This window comes from Salvelinus alpinus, chromosome 4 (genome assembly GCF_045679555.1).
Source record: "Salvelinus alpinus chromosome 4, SLU_Salpinus.1, whole genome shotgun sequence".
Taxonomy (NCBI): Eukaryota; Metazoa; Chordata; class Actinopteri; order Salmoniformes; family Salmonidae; genus Salvelinus; species Salvelinus alpinus.
The window spans coordinates 77,356,988-77,383,171 of record NC_092089.1 but is presented as its reverse complement, the minus strand read 5'-3'; the positions used below and the strand labels follow the sequence as shown (position 1 = coordinate 77,383,171).

General features: G+C 42.5%; 1 protein-coding gene across 5 annotated transcripts in view; it reads right to left on the bottom strand.

Moving 5' to 3' along the window:
* Positions 1-26,184, bottom strand: part of LOC139574470 (transmembrane anterior posterior transformation protein 1 homolog) — a 30,612-nt gene continuing 4,428 nt past the window's right edge. Inside the window, exons 2-15 of one of the 5 annotated variants that reach the window (XM_071399072.1) lie at positions 25,742-25,872; positions 21,074-21,192; positions 20,482-20,547; positions 15,348-15,510; positions 14,857-14,992; positions 14,484-14,581; positions 14,333-14,402; positions 13,613-13,693; positions 12,607-12,716; positions 11,520-11,579; positions 11,334-11,402; positions 10,987-11,063; positions 7,185-7,351; positions 1-2,566 (exon numbers count right to left, since the gene is read on the bottom strand). In XM_071399072.1, coding sequence (XP_071255173.1) covers positions 2,253-2,566; positions 7,185-7,351; positions 10,987-11,063; positions 11,334-11,402; positions 11,520-11,579; positions 12,607-12,716; positions 13,613-13,693; positions 14,333-14,402; positions 14,484-14,581; positions 14,857-14,992; positions 15,348-15,510; positions 20,482-20,547; positions 21,074-21,192; positions 25,742-25,872 — 1,661 coding nt within the window. In that variant the 3' untranslated portion in view covers positions 1-2,252. Of the gene's footprint in view, positions 2,567-7,184; positions 7,352-10,986; positions 11,064-11,333; positions 11,403-11,519; positions 11,580-12,606; positions 12,717-13,612; positions 13,694-14,332; positions 14,403-14,483; positions 14,582-14,856; positions 14,993-15,347; positions 15,511-20,481; positions 20,548-21,073; positions 21,193-21,971; positions 22,111-25,741; positions 25,873-26,184 lie in introns of those variants that run through there. The other 4 variants (XM_071399073.1, XM_071399076.1, XM_071399075.1 and 1 more) reach the window with 4 other exon arrangements.

Here is a 26,184-nt window from a genome sequence, read left to right as displayed (position 1 = left end):
TACAAAATAACTTTTATTCATCATCACCCCAAAAAGAGGGCCATTTCATATCACGGTGAAGTTCTTATGAACCAAACAGATGAGATTAAGTGAACAGTTTTTCATCATTGCATCAGAACAGTACAAAACCCCTGGAGATGGTTCCGTGGAAGTTCTACGCGCAAAATACTATCAAATATTATAAAGTCTACACCTGTTGTATTCAGCACGTGACAAATACAATTGGGTTTGATTTGACCTGGCAGCTCCAAAAATAGAACAATCTTCCTTATAACAATGGTAATGACCATTAAAAACAGCTATTTCTTCAAACAAAGTATGATCAATGCTGATATGCGTGAGTATGTTACACTTTACATATTTTCATAATAGCGAGAATAAAAATGGCATCCCTTTACATTACATAGGGCTTATACCAGAGTACCTACTGTACCAGAGGAAACATAGCTGTCATTAATATCCTGTAAAAGTTGTGCAATACCTACCAGGGTTGGAGTCAATTCTGTTTTCAATTCAGTCAATCCAGTTCATGAACAAACTGAATTGAAAATGGAATTAACCCCAACCCTGGTACGTACCATTTACAGTAAGCACTCACTTGTTTTACTTGGAATACAGACAGCAGTGGTAACTGCTTGTGCTAACATACTGTACACCATGTAAAGTGTTGCCTAAAGACCCTAAACAGCAAGACCAATGAAGTGCTATGTCACTTTGCATCATTTATTGATTTCTACTCTGTTCTACTCAATTGAGGTTCAGTGGCTTCCATTTCCCAACACATATAAGCACAGCAGCTGTAACATTATGGCCAGGTGTTTAAATATAGTATAAAATGATACAATATGCTAACTAAATAAAACATTATGTTTCACTTATCACATTCTAATCAGAATCAGGCTGGTCTAATATACATTTTGACCACTGGTATAGCAAAAATACCAGTGAGTTTATAATTAACTGTAGCAATAAAATACAAAAGGCCAAATCAAAGCAAAACAACTTCCCTCAAGGCATGGTAAAATAACTGAATTAAAAAAGCATGGGCAAAAATATATGCACTATGTTTTGGATATATTGCTTCTGAAATGCTCGGGAAGTAAACATTAAAACATTGCATGGCCGTGAAATGAAGAGAAATAGCTAGAAAACCTGTCATATGTAGCATATTTAAGACAATACGGTACATCAGTGCAACATTCATAACAAAAATCCCCAAAGGTTTGACAACTCAGAATACAGCAAAATAGGGATTATTGTCATCATAAAATGCTATTATGAACTTTCCACAATTTGTATTTATTTATTTTACCTTTATTTAACTAGGCAAGTCAGTTAAGAACAAATTCTTATTTTCAATGACGGCCTAGGAACAGTGGGTTAACTGCCTTGTTCAGGGGCAGAACGACAGATTTTTACCTTCTCAGCTCGGGGATTCGATCTTGCAACCTTTCGGTTACTAGTCCAGCGCTCTTACCACTAGGCTACCCTGCCGCCCCAAAGGAAATATGTGTAATAATTGTAGTAATGGCGAACATAAAACCCTCAAATGAAGGGTACCCTTGGCTATTTTAAATCAAACTGAAGGATATTACAATATCTGTAAAAGAAAGCTCTACATAGTCACATGTATAGATGTTCTTCCCACTACCAAATGGAACTCGTACCAAACGGGATATTTCATAACACTAAATTCCAATTATTCGGGTAAAGCTTTTTGATGAGCAAATAGTTTATAATTTCAGTCATTTCGATCTAATATGTCCATATTAAACAGTATAACATTGACAGATAACTAATTTAACATGGTATTGTTTTCCTGTAAACCATAATGATCCAGAAACCTCATTTGCAGTTTGATTTTAGTTTGTTCATCTTTTGCTGGATGTTTATCTGAGAAGAGGCCCCATTTCTCATGTTTCACATTCGTGTCCGTGCACGCACACGCGCACACACAGGTGCACGACTGGGTTGTCATGGAAACAACAATACCGCTCAAATTCTTCCGTCGCCCAACCAACTTAGTTCTCCTTGTCGGCCCCCAAAAAACAACAGGTCGACTTAAATTAAACAGCCAATCCCAGAGTCCACAATAGCTTACTGTATGGCAATAACTTACTGTCTGTCTAGCTCAATAAATACATGTTGCTTCCGCTGGCTTTGGCTAAGAGAGCCGAAGTGCTGGCGTGCGTCCAGCTCACCGCCTCTCCTGAGTGATTATCACTTTTTTGGGGAGGGGTCAATAGAAGGGGTCAATCGATGCGGTTCCCGCATATAGTGAAGCGGTCAACATCCAGCAGGTCCTTTTTAGGGGTCCTATGCTTCAGCTCTGTGCCTTCCATCCCTTCCTCCTCTTTCTGCTCAGGAGTGGCAGGGGGAGAGGGGGTGAGGGTGTCAGGGTCCGGGTCTGGCTCTGGGATGGCTGAGGTTGTGGAAGTAGTGGGGGGAGGCGGTACGGTCTCTGGCCGCAGGGTGGGGCTGGCAGTGGGGGTAGGCTGGGCGGTGATGGAGGTGCAGGAAGGACTGGATGGGGACCGCTCGGACCACGGATCACCTGATGGATCACCTGACGGGACAGAGAGACAGACAGAGAGATTTAACACAAACATGAACAATACTTGGTAATTTGAGGATTGGAGAAAAGTTAGTAACACACACTTACAGATAATAAGCAAGTAAACAAGAACATCGCAAACTTAGTTTTTGATTAGATTTGACTGTAGAGATACAAAATAAACAGGAAAACCAACTAAATTAATTTATAGGAATAAAAACTCCTACTATATATGGTTGGGTCAAAGAGACACAGCTACATTAATACCAGTAGATTTCTCAAGCTCCACTAATCCTGGCCTTAAATACCAGTCTTCAGTGTAAATGGCGTTCACAAGTTTGGTCGGCCAAACAGAATAATTCATGACCTCTGATATATTCAAATAAAGTTGAGTGAAGCAGCAGCAGCATATCAGCACATGGGTTACTACTCTACGGAGACAGCCATTTGCCCAGGGCGCTGACATGCCTCACTTGCATATAAAAGAGTGGGTTGCAAATTAGACTTTACCAGGCGAGCAGCAATCAAGTGTGTATTCGCCAGACTGCATGAAATAAATGTGTGCTCCTTTACAGGCAACAACACAAGGGGATACAGCAGACCTACTTTAGAAACTGCATTGTGGTACTGAACCAGTGGTATAACCAACATGCATTTGTGGTCTTTATCCATTCTTTCCTCAACTAGCCATATGCTTTCACCAGAAGCTTCCATGACACAGCCTGAGGGAGACCACAGTTGCTCATCAGTATATTCTCTGCCTCAGACAGTGACCTATGGACATATGGCACCTCCAATTAGATCTTCATCCAAATGGTTATGAAGAACGAGAGACAAACCAGTCTGTTAGTATGGTACGGCATCCATTGGAACCTGTGGGCTAAAACTAACCCATTTCTCCAAGGTGTTCATTAGGCACCAAACGGAATGAAATAGAGGACTAGTGTTGTCACAATACCAACATTTTACTAATGATACAATAACATGCCAAGTATTATGATACAGAGTAGTACAATTTTGGGGGAAAATTCAGAGCGACATAGCATCCCGTTCGCCCCTGTCCCCCGCACGCTTGTTTCCGTTTTCTAAATGTTATTCACGTGCTACGCAAAAAACCTGTCACTGATATTCCCATTTCTAGTCAATACAACACATTTGAATTAACTTAGTAGTAACTTAATAGAATACTGCATAGAATTACTGATTGCTCATATTTGCAAAGGCCTACCTGTGATTTGGCTGGAGGAATGGGAGGAAGGAATATACTGTAAAGGCATAATTATCTGCATGTCATTGGGTCAGTACGGGGAAAAACTTCTTTACTCTTCAGTTAGCAAGGGCACACTCCCTCCCTCCTGTCTGTCCCACACTCAGTCTCCCTCCGTTCCGCCGTCTCCGTCCCACACTCTCCCCCAGTCTCCGTCCCCCAGTCTCCGTCCCACACTCTCCCCGAGTCTCCGTCCCACACTCTCCCCGAGTCTCCGTCCCACACTCTCCCCGAGTCTCCGTCCCACACTCTCCGTCCCACACTCTCCCCGAGTCTCCGTCCCACACTCTCCCCGAGTCTCCGTCCCACACTCTCCCCGAGTCTCCGTCCCACACTCTCCCCGAGTCTCCGTCCCACACTCTCCCCGAGTCTCCGTCCCACACTCTCCCCCAGTCTCCGTCCCACACTCTCCCCCAGTCTCCGTCCCACACTCTCCCCCAGTCTCCGTCCCACACTCTCCCCCAGTCTCCGTCCCACACTCTCCCCCAGTCTCCGTCCCACTCTCCCCCAGTCTCCGTCCCACACTCTCCCCCAGTCTCCGTCCCACACTCTCCCCCAGTCTCCGTCCCACACTCTCCCCCAGTCTCCATCCCACACTCTCCCCCAGTCTCCGTCCCACACTCTCCGTCTCCCTCTCACTCCTTCCGTTCCTCTCCCTCCTTCCGTCCCCCTCCGCATCCCTCCCTCTCCCACAAACACATACACACTGCTCCCAACTTGAAAAACGTTAGGCAACAAACAGAATTTAAGGAGCACCAGAAAGAGACAAAAAAAATGTTAAATACAGTTTAGTTTTACATTAGGCCTATATGAATCCTACCTTTGAAGTACATCTCATGAGTAGCAGACCCTTTTCCTTTCATTCCTTACCAATCAAATGTCTAGACTTTCAAGTTGACCGGTTGTTAGCTAGCTAGGTAACATGACTGAACAATGTTTGTTAATATCAAACCACCAATTAGCGACCCGTGATTAGTTTAAAACAGCCTGTGAGATGGTTTGTGAAATTTTATAAATGCGCGCAAAATTGCTCAGGAAGAAAAAAAGGGAGCTCTGGTAAAATGGGTCACTTTTTTTTTTTTTTACTGTTTCGCCTAGAGACACACTGTTATTTTTTGCTGTAAAGCTGTAAGCATGCCTGTCCATTTTCCAATCTGGCACTCCGAGGCTGCGTGACAGCGAACTTTCAATTGCAAAGCCTACTCAGACTGGCCTGTGCTCTATGTTATACCAGGCGATGAAATTATATAACGTATCTACACTGCTCCAGTGTTACAACAGAAGACTCATTGGGGTCTGCATCCCTGCTCGCCATCACCGCTAAATTAGATTTAAAAACTGATGGAGGAACAGATGAGCAGGAAGAGCGGACGGAGAGAAGCAGGTGAGTGATGGCTGGTAGGATGGACAGAGAGAAGCAGGTGAGTGATGGCTGGTAGGGGATGCAGCTGGCTGATCACAGCTGCCACACGTGAGATGTGCATGAAAGTGAAGTGTATATTATTGGACTGGCGCATACTAGAGACTAGTTGCTTTTGCTTAATGTTTTTTACTAATTGTATTAACAAAACTGACTTTATAAACATTGTATAACAGGCACCAGTTGGTTCTTTAGATCGGTAGCATCCCATGAGACTGTACTAGGGTATTCTATATTGACGTTTTGGTACCATGATATTACCGTGGTACCAGTATACCGTGCAATACTATGAGGGAGTACCTGAACTCGTCCAATAAGAGACGCTTGTTTTCCAACCCAAAACATTTTGCCCTTATGAATGCAGCCCAGAAGAGACAGCCGGGTTGAGTACAGTAGTTACAGATGGGCTAATTAAGAATAGCAGCGGAAGCGTTCAGGCTTCAGAGACCTTCTGATCCCACATGATATGGTTTGGTGCTTTAACATGTCACATACTGTACTACTGAATCTTTTCTCTGAAAATGGCGGTTCTGTATAAACACAGGAGTGAGGAAGATCTCTGAAGTGACGACGTGGCGCCGCTTGTCGCTCTAATGCTCTCAGCTTAGCGCAGCAGGCTCGTCTGCCACGCTGAAGATCCACACACACGCGCACGCAGAAACACACAACTAACTATTTATCTCTGTCCCGTGCATTGAATTTCAATAGCAGTTTCGATGTGGATGACAGAGATTGTGTGTGTGTGTGTGTGTGGCACTGCGTGAGTTCAATTACCCGAGTCGGAATACGCATCTGCTCGCTTGAGGCTGGGTTTGGCAAGCTGGGATTGCTAAGAAGAATGAGTAATTTAATGTAACCAAGTGTCTTATTGAAGCTGGGTAGGCTGTATGTGACTGACTGGGTTCGAATCTGGGTCTCCTGCATGCCATAATAGTGTTAGCACACTAAGCAAAACCCTAGGCATTAGCTCAGGAAGTCTTCATGGTCTTATGCAAGGTTTGTACCTGTTCCCAGGTCATTATTGTAAATGAGAAGCTGTTCCCTCCCTGGTAAAATAAAGGTAAATTAAGATAAATACTAGGGTATTGTCTGTCGTTGGGTAATACTAGGGTATTGTCTGTCGTTGGGTAATACTAGGGTATTGTCTGTCGTTGGGTAATACTAGGGTATTGTCTGTCGTTGGGTAATACTAGGGTATTGTCTGTCGTTGGGTAATACTAGGGTATTGTCTGTCGTTGGGTAATACTAAGGTATTGTCTGTCGTTGGGTAATACTAGGGTATTGTCTGTCGTTGGGTATTACTAGGGTATTGTCTGTCGTTGGGTATTACTAGGGTATTGTCTGTCGTTGGGTATTACTAGGGTATTGTCTGTCGTTGGGTAATACTAGGGTATTGTCTGTCGTTAGGTAATACTAGGGTATTGTCTGTCGTTGGGTATTACTAGGGTATTGTCTGTCGCTGGGTAATACTAGGGTATTGTCTGTCGTTGGGTATTACTAGGGTATTGTCTGTCGTTGGGTATTACTAGGGTATTGTCTGTCGTTGGGTATTACTAGGGTATTGTCTGTCGTTGGGTAATACTAGGGTATTGTCTGTCGTTGGGTAATACTAGGGTATTGTCTGTCGTTGGGTAATACTAGGGTATTGTCTGTCGTTGGGTATTACTAGGGTATTGTCTGTCGTTGGGTAATACTAGGGTATTGTCTGTCGTTGGGTAATACTAGGGTATTGTCTGTCGTTGGGTATTACTAGGGTATTGTCTGTCGTTGGGTAATACTAGGGTATTGTCTGTCGTTGGGTAATACTAGGGTATTGTCTGTCGTTGGGTATTACTAGGGTATTGTCTGTCGCTGGGTAATACTAGGGTATTGTCTGTCGCTGGGTAATACTAGGGTATTGTCTGTCGCTGGGTAATACTAGGGTATTGTCTGTCGCTGGGTACCTGAGGGGGCTGTACATCTGGATGTTTTCCTGGTTCTACTAGGCGTCTTCCCGGGGGCGGCTGTGGAGGGCCTCTCAAACAGTTTGTCCTCCATGTTGGCTCTCTTCACATACACACACGACTTCCCCAGTAGCACGATACTGTTCAACACCTTCAGGGTCACCATCCTACACAGGAAAAAGAGGATCAGTAATGATATTCACCATCCTACACAGGAAAAAGAGGATCAGTAATGATATTCACCATCCTACACAGGAAAAAGAGGATCAGTAATGATATTCACCATCCTACACAGGGAAAAGAGGATCAGTAATGATATTCACCATCCTACACAGGGAAAAGAGGATCAGTAATGATATTCACCATCCTACACAGGGAAAAGAGGATCAGTAATGATATTCACCATCCTACACAGGGAAAAGAGGATCAGTAATGATATTCACCATCCTACACAGGGAAAAGAGGATCAGTAATGATATTCACCATCCTACACAGGGAAAAGAGGATCAGTAATGATATTCACCATCCTACACAGGGAAAAGAGGATCAGTAATGATATTCACCATCCTACACAGGGAAAAGAGGATCAGTAATGATATTCACCATCCTACACAGGGAAAAGAGGATCAGTAATGATATTCACCATCCTACACAGGGAAAAGAGGATCAGTAATGATATTCACCATCCTACACAGGGAAAAGAGGATCAGTAATGATATTCACCATCCTACACAGGGAAAAGAGGATCAGTAATGATATTCACCATCCTACACAGGGAAAAGAGGATCAGTAATGATATTCACCATCCTACACAGGGAAAAGACGATTATTAATGCTATCCAAGGTGAAGGGGACTATTTGTCATTTGCCCACAACAGCAGAATACTGTAGTCATTGAGTGTTTTCATTGTGGACAGGTCTAGATTTGATTGTATACTTAAATACAGATAAGGTATACTGGTATAACCTTTTTGGCACATATTTGATATTCAATAAAAAATTGCCAATTCAAAGGGTTAGCTCAAAATCTCACCGTATTAGGGAATAGCAACATTACCCACAAAGTATCCATACTACCCACACTGAGTATGAAGGGCTTTTACTGTGGAACATTTAAGTTAGGCACCCCAAAAATACACAAACACAAAGTAATTGGCTTTATAACACTCAATACATGGACAAAAAATGTCATTATTAACCAACAGCTTTAGGACACACTAGGCTTCTGCATATCTGAAGCCTATGATGCATTTGAAATCCGATGGAGAGAGACAGCAGCATCTATGTCTGTGGACCAAACGCCCTCAGAGGGTTTTTGCTGGGCTCGTGCTAGCCGTACTGTGGTCTTTGCACAGACACCAGCATCCGTTGGGGACACAGCTATTTTTAAAACGGACGTGAGGGGGTGGGTGGGCACTGGCGATGACAATGTTGTATTCCACCTCAGGATAACTGTTCAGTGGTCTATACCCCAGGGATGCAAACTTGAGTGCCCAAAAAGGTGACACTTTTTTCTCTCTCTCTGAAACATGCAAAAAATCCCTGCTAGGGGTTAATGTAGGTTTTAACTAATTAAACAACAAAATAATATGATCTACATAATCAGTCTCTGTGTGTAAAATAAAAAGTGGGTAATGTGAAACTAACTCACAGCTAAAAAATGTAAGGAAAGCAATTCGATGTTATTTGTTGCCTAGACTTTAAATGACACTCAAGTCTTGAGAAAAAACAATACACTAATATTGCAGTAAGCCATGACAGCCTTTATAATAGAACACTTGTGACCACACACACACATCTAAATATTGCACTACATCTCAAGTAGAAATAGAATGAAACAAACAGGCATTCTATTTTTGCTCTATTATAGTGGCCACTATAGTAGACATCGATCAAGTGTACAAGGCTACATGTGTGCAAAAATAACATGAACTGAGTAAAACATTTAATAATCCCCCCTCACTCACACAAAAGGGTTACTATCAAGTTCAACACAACAAAAGCAATATCTTTGGGCTACACTGCACGTTATTACATTGTTCCCTTTCTGCCTGTGGACATCTGTTCTACAATGTGCCAGCAGAGCATGATACCCTTTGTTGGCATAATTGATCTCTTTCAGGCAGAGAGTACACCTGGCATACCCCTTCTTAATTCACTGTATTGAAAGAGGGAAAGTGTGTGGCGTTTCTTTCACCTCTATTGGCCTACAGCATAAATCAGGCCCAGCTCCAGCTACACTTGATCCCTGAATCCACTTGTTTAACAAGCAAAGCCTAATTTTCACCCAATTCTCTCATTCTGAAAATTAACCACACGCTGTAGAGGGAAAACATTAGCTCACAGACAGTAGTTAGTTCGTTAGCTAGATAACATTTCACAGATTGCCAGGGTCCAGTAAGCAACTAACACGTTTAAACCTGAGGAACGGCAAGGAGTCGTATACCAGTTAAGGTTAATACTGTAATGAAACAGGCAGGGAGCAGGTCTCGAACCCTCGACCTTCTAGCCCGAGGTCCGGCGCGCTATCGACTGTGCCGCAAAAGCATGCTCAAGCGGCAGAGTCGATTTCCGCGCTTATAAACCCAGGGTCGTTACACTACTCCCTCCTTTCAAAGAGCGCGTCCTCGCGCTAGCTTGCGACTCTACGTCTTACAGGAACGCGCTCACCGGCCAAGCACACGCACTGTCGTGGATGCAAGGTCCGATCCCACTTCTGACACCAATGTAATGAAACAGGCAGGGAGCAGGTCTCGAACCCTCGACCTTCTAGCCCGAGGTCCGGCGCGCTATCGACTGTGCCGCAAAAGCATGCTCAAACGGCAGAGTCGATTTCCGCGCTTATAAACCCAGGGTCGTTACACTACTATAGCGAAATGGTTAGGTTACTAACGTTAGCTCATCTGATGTTGTAACGTTCGCAAGCTAGCTGTCTGACTTTATTAGCTAGCTAATTTTCACACAATAAACTCAATAATTTGATCAGCTAAATTGGCTAATGTTGCTCAACTTTTATCTGGCTAACTTAGCTAATGGAGAATTAGATCCAGCTAAGTTACTATAGCAAGATACTTAAGAACACTTTCTCCCTCACCTCAAACTTTACAAATGCCAGTTGTTTTTTGGTTACAGTTCGTGAAGTATGCTTCATCACCTTCTCAATCCCGTTCCTGGTCAGACTTCTCATCTACCTCCTCGTTATCATTCAGGGACGAGCTGCTGTAACTAGCAAACTGCCTTTGCACCCTACTGCTGTCTTTCCAGAGCCCTCGTTGAATCTGTAACTAGCAAATATCTTCAATCGCGTGCTGCATTCTATTGTTATGTGAACGATTGGCTGAGCCTTGGACACCGACAGTATTCCTCCAAACGCGCATCACTGTTCGCTTACAGCCAGTAGTGATCTAAAGCCACCACCTCCCAAACCTTTCTCATCGGATCTACACGGTTCACCTAGGTCACCTATTTTGGATTCAAAACGGAGAATTTCGCCGAAAGGTGACTAGTTTGCATCCCTGATACCCACAGGGTGAGAAAAAGAAAAGCCCTATCAAAGCCAAGCAGAAGGCTCATGCTAACGTAACTCAATAGGATCAGACTGGCACGAACATCCACATAGAAAATACACATGGCATAAAGTGGGACTACTTTGCTAACAAGTAATGCTACCTGTATTGCATGACTGACACAGCAAGTTAGTCTAGGAAACGTGTAAAGTGAGTACATTTACGCGGTGGAAGAGGTGCTATGTAAATGAAAATCATAATATATGACAAATAATAATAACTTGATTTGCTCTTACCCCAAGTAGAAGAGCAACAGACAGGAGTAGGACAGGGCTCCCTGTACATTCACTGAACTCATCACCACGCGGATTAGCTGTCAATTACAATAGAAAAGAAAAGCTTCAGGAGAAACATTGTTGCATGTGACAGTGGTATGGAAGTAGTCCATTTAATACAACAAAATGGAGTTCTAAGTCAACTACACTGTCCTGAAACTAATAAACTATTTCATACAACAAGGAACTGTTCCTTGATTGATAGCAATAAAACAAAGCAAATAATTAGTGCCGAGTTGCACACTGTCCATCAACATACCCCTACTATTGTAACACTACACTGGACTGTTGTACAAAGCTGATCTTACCAGGACTGCAAGAGGAAGAGGAATGAAGCCCATTCTTCTGGCTACAGAGTCGCTGTAGTCTGTGCAGGCCTGCCCATTGCCAAAAAAAGACTCAATTACACCAGTGAACAAAACCCATTGATTAAAACAGCAGGGATAATGTAATGGGATGCCTAATCACTGTGTTCAAGAGATGCTACTATGTACGTTTTTCTGCCGACTGCTGACGAGATCGAAGGCCAGGCTGGCTCTGTACTCACTGTATACCTGTGGAAGAAAACAGCATCGTCATTATCACAGAGACACACCCTTATAGTTATAGTTTATTATTATACTGTATCGCTATGGTTATGTTGTTTGATATGAAACCTGTAACCATCTGCTATGGCTGAGAAACAAATTGATGACACTAGACCACAAGTGACCGACTGGATTTGAAGACCCTATTAGTCGGCAGAAATGAAGCCTAGGTCATTTTCAGGTCTCAGGGAAGGTTCCTTATCACGCGAGCATGGTTCCCCCGAACCGCAGCCGTTACACTCCTCCCCCCTATGACCAACTCCTCCTCGCAGAGTCACGGGACCAATGTATCCGACTGGATTCGAATCCGGGTCTCCTGATCGCCACAGGACTGTGTTAGCCCTCCGAGCTTCAGGTCTTAGGCAAGGTTTCTCACCACACAAGAGCTGGGAATGGGTCACAATTGACGGTGGGATATGGAGCAGCTATAATCCAGTTGATGAGGCTGAGGATGTGGCTGGCGTTTGGTGTGCTAGCCCTGTAGGCCTACTGGGGCATAATGTGACGTGTTGTGATTTAGAAAGAGGGCAGAGGAGGGGAGGAGACCCCGGCACGCCAAAGAGTTTGAGGCACACAGCAGAGAGTGAGGACGACTGGCTAAACATTTGCTGCCTAAGCCACCGTGAAATCCAAAAAGGGCCAACCAACTAATCCTTCAGACTTGAACAGAGCAGACCCTCTCCAGTGAACATCCGTACAATTCACAGTCACACACCCATGTGTGTTTTCCGCAGGGTTGAGGTCAATTATGTTGAAATGTAATCAATTTATTCAGTAGATTAATTCAATATCCATTTAAGATTTTTTTTTAAGCGCCATTTATTCCTAATGGAGATTGTCGTTGTGAATGGGGAGTTTCAATTCACTTCCTAGATTGACCTCAAAATACACTGTTCCCTCTTGGTGTGTAACTGCGAACTGTATTAATTGTTTTCAGTTCATTGAACTCCCACTCATCAAATCATTAATGATCATCTCTGTGATCCGTTCTTACATCTGCCGTGATCTCGTTGAACTTGGTGATGAAGGCGTGTTTGATGATGTCCACGGCGATCTCGGAGGCGATAACCATGAAGACGTCAGGTAACAACACCCAGAGATGATCTGGAAACACACAGGGACAAGACAACTGACTTGTGAAGTGAAACTAAATCTCTGGGTGGATAAGAACATTGAGCTGAATTCTAAATGTACACTATTCTTTCATTACCTTACTGAATGTCTGGTCTTTCTTTTTAATTGACTCAATTGTACATTTCATGATTTCTTGGTTTAATCATGCATCTTGTTTTAGGCTTAGTACAAATACGTTCCGTCACAGGAAGAAAAAGTATTTGATTTGAACACAAGACACAGTACAATCTTCATCACACTCACATCTGGGTCTGCAAGTCTGCCCAAATGTTTTTGGATGAGGTCTAGGTCATACCATAAGGTCAGACCCGGTCAGTGTACGACATTAGCATCATGACCACTGCTGACATTGGGAGGCTTTGGCTGCCGAGGGGGAATGACAGGGCCAGCTGACTAGATTAAGAGAGCGCTCAGAAAGTGCAGCCTTACTCTCATCATCATCATCACAATGACTTATCCACTAGGGAGTGGATGAAACGCTTTTAAAAAGGGTACCAGGATTTAGGGTGATTGATGGTAGCAGTAACCTAGTGTTATAGAAATCATTTCTTAGTTCATTACAGACTGTAGCCTACATGCTACAACATTGATGAAAAATGCACCTGTTCCTGTGAACATAATAAAATAGATCCAAGCATTATTGTTGCATGTTTATCTGGTTTTGAGTGGATGGGATACAGCTTTTCATAGCAGGTTAAGAGAACTTACACAGCAGGTTAGGAGAATTAACATAACAGGTTAAGAGAATTAGGTTAAGGTAAGGTTAGGGTTAGCTAAAATGTAAAAAAAAAATTAAAAAAAAAACATTTGGCAAAAGCTGTATTCCTTCTAGGCATGACCCGTTTAGCTGTGTGTGAAATGGTTACCTGGGTTCCATGAGAACTGCTCCATGTTCCTGAGGCAGACGATGAGCAGGAGCACATAGTTGGTGAACCGTTCCTTGATATCTAAAATGAAAAAAATAAAAAGGCATATTGGTTACTACTTATTACTTAGAATCACGTACCAACATAACAACAGTGAATATGGACTATCAACAAATAAGGTATCCATTTTCCAATGTACTTTCAAAGTTACACATCATTTGGCATAAATATCATATATTAAATCGGAAATCATGTGTGGTCTGGAACCAAGTGTAACTTGCTAAATTGACGGATCTTCAAAGGTGTGAGCAAATTGCAAGAGGGGGAAATGATTCAAGCTTATTGTCGGGTCCTTTCATTCGTGCAGAATGACAGCGACAAAGATGAAAACATGCAGCCAGCAGGCACAAAGAGACAGTTCAGAAAGCATTAAATCCATAGAGCATCTCTTCTGGGTTATCAAAGCTGAATTAACAGCTCTGATTGCTGCTTCAAAATGTTAAAAGAGAGGAGGAAGAGCGGTGAGGAGGAGGTTTAACCCTTCGCTTGCCACTGGGTTTTACCCTACAGCATAGAAAGGCTCAGAGCACCGTAACAGGCTCAGAGCACTGTAAAAGTTGGGTGTTTTGAACCGGAGAACTAGCTAAGTGTTAAATATACTGTCCATAGCACACTTAAATGTTCAGTAAAATGCATATGACATGTGTTACAGTAACTCACCACTGTTGGACATCTGAAAGAGGTTGTTCTTCTCAAACTTCTTGAACACACTTCCTTTGATCTCCACAAACTGTTCATGCAGGAAACAGAGGAAAAGGTATTGTAGTGTCCTCTAAATGTTAGTACTACATGTTTGTGTGTGTGTACTCACGTTGTTAGACATCATGATGGTCAGCAGGGACTTATTGTGAGAGTTGAAAGCCACGTTGAGTGTTGACGCCTGGACCATGATGAGAATGGCATGCAGGACTGAGACAGAGGCTCAGGAAAACACTGAACATGGTGGCAAGAGCATCAGCTGCAGTAAGGGGTGTGTGTGTGTGCTCACATTGTTAAAGAAAAGGAGAGCTGCACACTCTAGGGGCTCAGATTGTTGACATATCATTGATAGTGGACACCTTTTCCAATGACAAAATAACACTAACTGAAAAGTGATACATGCGTGAGGATAGAAGTTGAGAGATCACAAATTCCTACAGCAGAGTACTTCCTGTGTATACTTCCTAGTTCTCCATTAAGGATACAGACATAGAACACAGCCATGATGAAATGGGGGATGACCCCTATGCTGTCTCTCTTCCTCTCTTTGGGCTCCGTGGCCGTCCAGTAGAGCGCATCAAGGATGTCTTGGCCAAATGACGAGAACAGTCTGTCGGCAACCTAAAGAGGGAAGGTAAGTAGTTAAGTCAAGTTCAGCATGGGTTAATGAAGTGACTTTCAACCTGTAAGTGATATTATTGGTGGTAGACTATGACAGATTACATCTGTAACACTTCTCTAGGCCTTAGTATGGTTTATATCAGCCTAACAACTCAAACTAGAACCATGTTTTATAAGAAGACATCACCTGCTCCATTTCAGATGAAATAGGGTATCTGAGGCCCTAATCAAATACTTCGGCTAATACTCATTCCTCTTCCTTAAACTACTCTCTGACCATACATCAGTGAGAGCTATAGAATGGAACCATATTAGATCAGATTAGTACAACAGCTCTAAATCCAACCCATTGTACCTCCAGCATGTTGTAGATGATGTAGAGTTTGATGACGGACTGTCCCCGGATCAGGTGGTACATCATGCTGTAGTCCACGTAGTGCATCATGGAGTAGCACAGCACCATTATCAGTCCCTTCAAGATGTCACACACCTGGGCCGGCTGCAGCAGGAGCGAGCCACTGGCAGAACACACACATTACACATAAAGCCTAGTCATACACACACACACACACACACACACACACACACACACACACACACACACACACACATTACACATAAAGCCTAGTCATACACACACATTACACATAGAGCCTAGTCACACGCACACACACATAGAGCCTAGTCACACGCACACACACATAGAGCCTAGTCATATCTATATGTATGCATGCACATGTATACACACAAATCTAATTTATTCGTAAGCTTACTGTTAGTGGTCACACCGGTGTGCGATATGACATGGGGGGAATCTCAATTGCATGCTCTTCTCAAAATCCATTGGAGTAGAAGGTCAGATGGGAAAGACCTTTGGCTTTCTCATCCAATGGGTTTTGAGGAGTTGAGGAGAGAGAGGACGTGAGGAGTATGTAATTGAGATTCTCCCACAGTGAACCTTGGGATGTTGGTTGACTGACAGCTTCATGCACTATTAGGCTATAGAAAGTCAGCGTGTCATGTGTGAGTCAAAGGGGTTTAATAACCCCAGGAGAATGACTGTCCAGTTATTTTGAACATAAATGACAATTTTTATTAAACAGCATTAACAATATGAATATGAAACGTGTGTGTACTCAGGTTGATCAAGGTAGGATCAAACATTCAACACATAAGTAGACGGTTGCGGTTGGGGGGGGTGAAGAATGAAGTAGCTCACCAAATCTGTCACATGAACACATGCACAGTTTAATATTATTCATATAGCCTGCCTTTTTAATGTATGTTACAACCATAATGAGTAGGCTAAATGAAAGGTAATGGCAGGCAGAATGAGGGCATGTTAGGGGCTTGATTCTCTGTTAGGAAGTAGGTCAAGACGTAGCTGGTGAAAGGCTACTAAATAGACTGATCTACTGTACGTCTAAGCTAATAACTACAGTATACTATTAGTACCCACCACTCAACTACTCATTATTCAAACTAAGGGCAGTATTCAAACGATTGCAGGTGGTGGATTTCTGAATAGTGTTTTCAAAAGTGTGTTTGATTTGTACAGCAGCCTGTCCCTAATGGAAGGAGTTGACAATGTGATATGCAGAAATCCACTACCGGCGATAGACTGAATAATGGCATAAGACCCCACGAATGAGACTATCCATCACCACCCTCACCTTAGTGAACTTAAAGAAGTTAAAAAAGCATAATTTCAAGGGATTGAAAAAAAAAAAAAAAAACTTTTAAGATTCATCAATACTTGCGTTAAGACTTGGAATAACTTAAGGAAACTGCTATAGAATGGCTAAAGCATCCCAAGGAGAACGGCAGGGGAGGTGCAAAACAGCTCAATATCTCAGGCTGTCTGTCAGGAGGTTATTTTGGGAGGGTGGCAGTGACGCTGCGATGAGACAGAGGAGCTCGAGTTTAGGAAGTGCAAATTAGAATCCTTAATCAAGTGTCTCGTCCACTTCCCAAATAGTGCGCAGTTAGGTATGAAAGGAAGCAAACAGCATTTTTTATCATAAAGATTATGGCAAGATGGACTTAAGATCATTGTTGATAAATATTGGAGGCCAGGAAGATTTGCTTAATCATCTAGACCAGGGTTTCCCTAACTCGGTCCTGGGGCCCCCGCTGGGTGCACGTTTTGGGTTTTTCCCCTAGCACTACATAGCTGATTCAAATAAGCAATTAGTCATCCAGGTTTGATTCTTTGTATCAGGAATCAGCTTTGTAGTTCTAGGGCGATAAACAAAACATGCACCGGGGGGCCCCAGGACCGAATGTGGGAAACCCTGCTATAGATGACTGAATAAGTGAAAGCAAATCTAATAAAGATCAGCCTCAAGGAGAGAAAGAATATATTATATGCCAACTCATACAGGGGTATGAACAAGATGAATTCACTGCTTGTGCTCTAGCACCATCTACTGGCGGGTCTCAGACATAGCAGTCAACCACATTCTATTGGATCTTTGCTGAGGAGTGGCCAGTGAGTGACCCATAACATCACACTGCTGAAGCTGTTCAAGTAAAATGTGTACTCTCTGTCCTGCCAGTGTATGCCAGGCCCTGTGCCACCCCGCCCCCACCAACCAGCACCATGAATCTGATAGCCCTAGCTGACTGACTGCAGCTCAGGCCAACAGGTGTGTGTGTGTGTGTGTGTGTGTGTGTGTGTGTGTGTGTGTGTGTGTGTGTGTGTGTGTGTGTGTGTGTGTGTGTGTGTGTGTGTGTGTGTATAAAGGTCAGTCATGCTTTGCTGCCATGCAGACAGACACAAAGGGCATGCAGCATCATCAAACGGATCCCACAAAGGCTACAGCCATCAGCGTTGAGCTGTACTGTGTGAGAGGAGCAGAGTTCTGGACAAAGTCCTGGTATACTGTTATTGGCATACAAAATGTGGTTGTTCTCGGAGGCGTGAAAACAAAAACAAACAAAAAAACTTTCTCGGGGCATCACAAATTTGAAAGTTTCAGTGTGTCGACACAGTTGTTCCTCAGTTACGGCAACATTATCTTTGGACTACTATTGAAATTACAATACATTACCTTTGGCCTACTACGACTTCCAAAAAAAACGGCCAAACCCCCAAAAACGACACTCAAAGATCCATAGGAGTGGACTTGGCAAATAACCTATGCAATTCATAGGCATTTTCTGTATGGGGTGAATCAGGTTAATTTGTTCTGATGTTTTCAAGCTAAGGCTTTATAAACCATGAAGGAGTTCAACAACATCCGATCCTCAACTCTGGAAGCTTATTTGAGATGTGGTAAATAATTATCACATAATTATCAGATGTTTTCCAAGAAAAGACTTCAATAAAGCTAGCAGTCAGTCACAGTGCCTGATTACGACTTCTGTGTTCATGTGGGGATGGAGAAAGTGAGGGTGCTGTAACGAGGTTGTAGAGATCTCAAGCCATCTGTCGACGCATTGTCTAACTGAGCATCTGCAGTGCACAGCTATCGCCCATCCACTACCACAGCACCCCCGCAAGCTGCAGGCCTCCATTCTCAAATCAGCCCTTCAGTTAGGCCTACATAATATTCTGCGTACCGTACACACTCTGGATATAAATCTTTCACACAGGAGTCCTCAACCCAACAAGGACAACTTCACATTGTTGGTGTGTTGTAATTTGATGTTGAGCATTTCAATAAGGCAGGAGCTTTGTTAGGCCTATACCCTGGAAATCAGTTTGATGGGCCAGTCTTGTTGAAGAATGTCCACTATGTACATGGCCTATAAAAAGTCACATCCCCTTCAACTTTTTTCACATTTTGTTGAGTTACAAAGTGGGATTGAAATATATTGAATTGCCATTTTTGTCATCAATCTACACAAAAAACTCCATCATGTCAAAGTGAAAAGAAAATTCTACACATTTTTACAAATTAATACAAATTCAATAACTAAAATATAGTCGTTGCACAAGTATTCACCTCCTTTGTTTAAACAAGCCTAAATGAGTTCACAAGTAAAATGTGGCTTAACAAATCACATAAGTTATTTGGACTCTGTTTGAAATAATAGGGGTTGACATGATTTTTGAATGACTAACCCTTCCTCTGTCCCCCATACATACAACGACTGTAAGGTCCCTCAGTCAAGTACTGAATTTCAAGCACAGATTCAACTACAAAAGACAAGGGAGCTTTTTGAAAGCATCATAAAGAAGGGCAATGATTGGTGGATGGGTAACAATAGCAAATCAGACATTGAATATAAGGTATCTTTAAGCATGGTCAAGATAATATTTTATGCTGTGGATGATGTATTAAACCAACTAGACACATCAAAGATGCAGTCGTCCTTCTGAACTGAGCTGCAAGGCAGGAAGGAAACTGCTCAGGCATGTTACCAAGAGGTCATTGACGATTTTGAAACATCTACCGAGTTCAATGGCTGTGATGTGAGAAAACTGTGGACGGATCGATGGACTCCACAATAATGACCTAAATGAGAGTGAAAAGAATAATACAAATATACAAAATATTCAACAAGGCACTAAATTAATACTGTAAAAAAACATGTCAAAGGAATACACTTTTTGGCCTAATTGCAAAGCCTTATGTTTGGGACAAATCCAACACATCACTGAGTAATGTCTCCTTATTTTCAAGAATGGTGGTGGCTGCATCATGGTATGAGTATGCTTGACATTGCAAAGACTGGGGAGTTTTTCAGGATGAAAAGAAACAGAAAGGAGCTAAGCACAGGCAAAATACTACAGGAAAACCTGCTTCAGTCTGCTTTACACCAGACACTGGGAGAGGAATTCCTCTTTCAGCAGGACAATAACCTACAACACAAAGCCAAATCTACACTGGAGTTGCTTACCAAGAAGACAATAAATGTTCCTGAGTGGCCAAGTTGCAGTTGACTTAAATCTGCATGGCAAGACTTAAATTACTCTCTAGCCATGATCCCCAACACTTTGACAGAGCCTGAAATTTTTTGAAAATAATTAAAATGGGCAAACATAGCTCTTAAGAGACTTACCCAGAAAGACTCACAGCTGTAAATCGCTGCAAAAGATGTTTCTAACACGTATTGACTCAGGGAGGTGAATACTTACCGAATCAAGGTATATTAGCATTTTATTTTTCATTAGTAAAAAAATTTATAAAAAAATGACATTCTTCCACTCTGACATTACAGTAGCTTGTGTAGATCTTTGACAAAAAATAACAATTCAATCCATTTCAATCCCACTTTGTGACACTATAAAATGTGAAGAAATCCAAGGGGGGTGTAGACTTTCTATAGGCCCTGTATCTGGGCCCTTGCAGGGAAATCGTACAATTTAGTATACGTGTTGCCGTGGCTAGCACAGCCCTGTTTGTGAACACTACTAATAGTGGCTTTTGCATGGAGCATGAAGAATACAGCACAAAGCTGCATATCAGGACAAACAAGATGGAGATGGTGAAATCATAAATATAAGTGATGAAGCTGTGGCAGGCGTGAGACAAGCATACCTGCTCCGATTGCAGTAGGGGCATACGTTTGCCCTGCAGGGAAAGAAGGCAAGGGAAGAGAGTGATCTTTGTACAGACCAGTCACAGGCAAACTGAGTGAGAACAATACTTACTGTGGAGTATAAACCTAGATAACGTACGGATCAGTCTCCAGACAAGCCGAATCCTAACTAGAGACATGAGCAAACTCCGGTTTTCATGCAAATCTCATTGATATCAGGGTGTGATTTCTGTGAACGTTTGAGTTAAACACTCAAAGTTAGGATTATGCCCCACTTGGGGAACTAGGCCTATTTTGGGGGGAAACTGGGTGAGATAGTCCTATACATATTGCCCTATTAACCCCTTCTGTTGTAATAAATAATCATGTATGTTATAGATAGATATGGTAGTGGTCACGTAGCACCCTTAACTCAAATGTTATCATGCAGTGTTTTTTCGGTACGTTCAACAGAGCACACATTTACGAAACATTCAGATAGAAATACATTTGGTAGACTAGACATGTATTTCATATCTATTCACGGCATTTCTATCGCGACCCAGCGAGTCTGTGTGTGTGTGTGGGGGGGGGGGGGGGGGGGGGGCTCACCGGAGGCCGCAGCAGGGCAGGGTGAAGAGGTGTAGCAGGGCCAGCAGCACCCGGAGGGGCAGCAGAGTGAACACGTAGAGGAAGGCATCCAGACACAGGAAGAAGCCAAAGATCATCAGCTGGAGGGTAGAACACAACACACACACAGGTAAAACATGACTGCTCAATCACACCTACAAATAGAGCAACTGTGTGTGTGTGTGGGCTATGTGTGAGTTTAAAAAGCTTCAGTGTTTGTTGGTCGCTCTATACAGAATGGCACGTTTTCATTTTCACAGGGCAAGCCATATAGTAGATTTTGAAATAGTATTTTCATGTTTACTGAACTAACTACTATAATACTATAGTATGCGCACACATACACACAGGTTAAACATGGCCACTGTATGTGTGTCTAGAGTAAGCGTGGCATATTTTCATTTTCACAGGTTATCGGCATGTTCAAAGATGACTTGGGTTGTGCTACTTTGAATGTAGTGTAGAATTTCCTGGTATGAGACAGCAAGATTGAGGCAGGCTACAGGCTAAAACACACACACATTAGGCTAAGTATTAAGCCATTTGTTTGGCTGCATATTATTCTATGATAATCAAAAAACATTGGTAGAGGTCATACGTCAATACCACACATCAGACTTGACCCACCGGTTTCTCTCAGACGTTTGCATTTTACGAGGAGAGGAATACGCTAGAAAAAACAAGCCATTTCAATCCCATTTTTACAACAAAAAAATCTAAATGTAATGATTAGCTTTCAGCTTGAAAGGAATTGTCACAGTCTACACATCACACTTAATACAATGTTTGAAGAGAAATGAAAATATACACCTAAGATGCAACTTTTGAGGAAGCAAGGTTAAAAGGGCAAAAAGCCTGCAAACATGAACCCCACACATACCTTCTCAAATAGCAAAGACCATCTGAGACCAGTCATCTCATGATGAGGGAGGTTATTAAGCGCGTGCCAGCTTCAGTAAGTCCTGCGTTAGCCTCACAAACAGCAGTAGTGATGGTGTTGCAACAATTCCCGTTTCCCACCAGGAAGTGAGTAGTGGGGGTTGGGTTGGTTAAAGAGAGTCACAAGTCACTCTTTCATTGGTCGGTCCCTGACTGCTCTCTTCAGGTATTGTAGCCTACTTCAGGCAGAGCTTCTAGACCTAGATCTGTTTACACACATTCCTCAGATCTCCAGGGCATGGAATGCTATGGCTAACCAGTGAGGGTTGGAGTGAGGACGTAGATTAAGCAAGGTGATGACTGATCTACACTGATGTTCAGTCTCAGTGTGAAGGTCTGAGAGCGCACTGTTGCCCGAGGGCAAATTCCAAATGAAAAATAGCAATCATGTGAAGGTTATGGTCCATTTGATATTTACAGTACCTTCAGAAAGTATTCATACCCCTTGACTTTAATTTCTACCCCTCTCCAGTGAATTTCAAACCCACATTCAACCACAAAGACCAGGAAGGTTTTCCAATGCCTCACAAAGAAGGACAGCTATTGGTAGATGGGTAAAAAAATTAAAATGAAAAGCAGACGTTGAATATCCCTTTGAGCATGGGGAAGTTATTACACTTTGGATGGTGTATCAATACACCCAGTAACTACAAAGATACAGGCATCCTTCCTAACTGCTGGAGAGGAAGGAAACAGCTCAGGGATTTCACCAGGAGGCCAATGGTGACTTTAAAACAGATACAAAGTTTAATGGCTGTGATAGGAGAAAACTAAGGATGGATCAACAATATTGTAGTTACTCCACAATACTAACCTAAATGATAGAGTGAAAAGAAGGAAGCCTGTACAAAATAAAAATATTCCAAAACATGCATCCTGTTTGCAACAAGGCACTAAAGAAATGCACTTTTTGTCCTGAATACAAAGGGTTATGTTTAGGGCAAATCAAATACATGCACCTGTTAAGAAATGAACTGTGAAAACTGTTAGAGCCTCTGGATTTATGATTAATTGAACAATTGTGTAGTTCAATTTAGAACAACAATTCCATTTCGTGACTATCCCTGCCGGCATGTTCCCCATTCAACACACCTCAGGTTGAGCTTACCTCACTGAACTAGTCTCTGCTTGTCCACAGTTAGCATTGTTCCAGAAAACGCAGAAGTTTAGCAAAGCCATCCCTGTCCCAGAAAATCACATTGTGTTCTACTAGGACTGTGGCGGTCATGACATTTTGTCAGCCGGTTATTGAAGGGTCTGAATAGTTATGTGAATAAGGTATCTGTTTTTTATTTATAATAAATTAGCAAAAATGTCTTAAAACCTGTTTTCGCTTTGTCATTATGGGGCATTGTGTTGAGATTGCAGTTTTTTAAAATGTAATCCATTTTAGAATAAGGCTGTAGAATAACAAAATGTTGAAAAAGTAAAGGGGTCTGAATACTTTCCGAAGGTACTGTATGCATATGCATAAGCTCTAATATACATATGGATGTTTTTAATTAATCGTCACCTTAGAAAGCACGGCCCATTTCCTTGTGTATCTTTGAAACATCCACAACGACCATATTTTCCACTCAGTTTCCACCGGTTGTTGAACTTCTTTCTTTAAATTGATCTATCAAAGTGAGGCGAGTTTTAAAAGCATGATACTGTTTTGATGATAAGTGTTTGATGTGATGTGATTGGTTAAAATATGATAGTTGGAGCTGTATTGTTAAATTTCAGTGCAGCCTTTGATGTTATTGATCATTATTTGTTATTGAAGAAACTCACTTGCTATGGCTTTACATCACCTGCCATAACACGGTTGGAGAGTTATTTATCCAATAGAACCCAGAGAGTGTTCTTCAATGGAAGCTTCTCTAACATCAGATATAGTTTATTAAAAGTAGTCCCAGAATAGTAGCTATCTCAGAGCACACACACGTGTCTTCTCAATGGTTGGGGGTTTTGAGGAGAGAAATAAAGGCATGGGTAAATGTACCTATTTCTGGTATCAGAATTTAGTGCAGAGGTTTATTATTCCCAGGTGAGTTTACAGAGGTGAATTTATGGGAATCTTTAACATATTCCATTCAAAATGTAAACAACACCACCATCTACTGGTTCGATAGAGACGCTGCATCATGTTATCAATGTAACATGTTACACCACCATCTAGTGGTTGTATAGAGACACTACATCATACTTATTAAATAAAAATCGATTCAAATTGTATTTGTCACATACACGTGTTTTGCAGATATTATGGGTGTAGCAAAATGCTTGTGCTTCTAACTCTGACAGTGCAGTAATATCTAACAATGGCTGTGTTCGAATACCCATACTAACATACTACATACTTAATGAGTATATACTACATACTATTAGTTCATTTTAGTATACTGTAAAAGAACGGTATTGTTTCAGTTGAGTGGACGCTTTGGCCCGAGGAGTAGGGTTAATCCGAGCGTTCAACGGCAGTCAAGCACCCAAGCTAACTGGCTACCATTGGCTAGCTACTGTAACAGTATAACTTTAAACCGTCCCCTCGCCCCGACACGGGCGCGAACCAGGGACCCTCTGCACACATCGACAACAGTCACCCACGAAGCATCGTTACCCATCGCTCCACAAAGGCCACGGCCCTTGCAGAGCAAGGGGAAACCCTACTTAAGTCTCAGAGCAAGTGACGTAACTGATTGAAACGCTACTAGCGCGTACCCGCTAACTAGCTAGCCATTTCACATCCGTTACACTCACCCCCCTTTCAACCTCCTCCTTTTCCGCAGCAACCAGTGATCCGGGTCAACAGCATCAATGTAACAGTACAACTTTAGTACGTCCCCTCGCCCCGACCTCGGGCGCGAACCAGGGACCCTCTGCACACATCAACAACGGTCGCCCACGAAGCATCGTTACCCATCGCTCCACAAAGGCCACGGCCCTTGCAGAGCAAGGGGAAACCCTACTTAAGTCTCAGAGCAAGTGACGTAACTGATTGAAACGCTACTAGCGCGTACCCGCTAACTAGCTAGCCATTTCACATCCGTTACACTACTTCCAGACACAAATGAGAGAACACCTCACTCTGACCATTTTACACACCATAGCAGAGCTGGTTAGGCTGTTTTCATGTTATCCAGGGCTTTGGTGACTGTAACTGTGCTACAGGCAACAATTTATTAAGATTTTTTCCCCAGACGTTTACTGACACCGGCCATATTCAACGGTGTGCGAGAGGGCTCTGAAATCGGAATAGGTACCCAGAATAAACAATGTCCATTGAAACGCACAACAACTATACCACTTCGCTAAGAATGATGTGAATAATCAAGTCAATAAACGTTGGTTAGTTAGTTAGTTAATATACTGCCTGGCAAGTTCGATGTATTAGTATCCAACTAACGTTAGGTAACTAGCTAACATACCGGTACATATTGCTGGAATGCTATGCGGTTCGTAAGGATAGCGTAGCTAATACATTGTCAGCCAACATACTGTGGTAGGCCTACACACTATTCTCTGTATATCAATTTGTGTCAACTCTATAAAAAATGTGATATGAATATTAATACGAAATTAGAATATTAATTTCACTGGAAATACCAGATGCCCCAGAACATTAACAAGGGCAATGCTAAACAAACACTGTTGAACTGTCCTTTTTGTGTGGTTATCTGTGTGTGTGTGTGTGTGTGGTTCCCAGGGGGCCTCTACTGTACCTACCTTTTCCAGTTCTCTGGGAATGCGCATGCATGTGTACACTCTCTCTCTGCGCTCGGTGTATTTTGCTTCGTTGTGCTCCAGGAAGTAGCCCCGGGTCAGCTCAGCACACAGGAAGCGTGCCAGCGACGGATCTGGAAAAACATTATGACAACACAACGCTCTGTTACCACATGGCTATTGTCCCTCCACAGTCACTGTTCACACTCCTGGTGATCAACTCAATGGCCAAAATACATGGCAGTGTTCTAACTGTGGGAAGCTCTGACACAGAAAACAAAATATAGCATGAATGAAAATGTGAGGGAAAGGAAATTTCTCTTTTGAAAATGAAAGAAAGAATTTGACACACCAATCATTGCCTAAATAAGACATATAGGACTGGTGGCGACCCATCATTCAGGGCAGAGCCCCACCTGTTTTGAGCCCAACATTTTTAGCAAAAA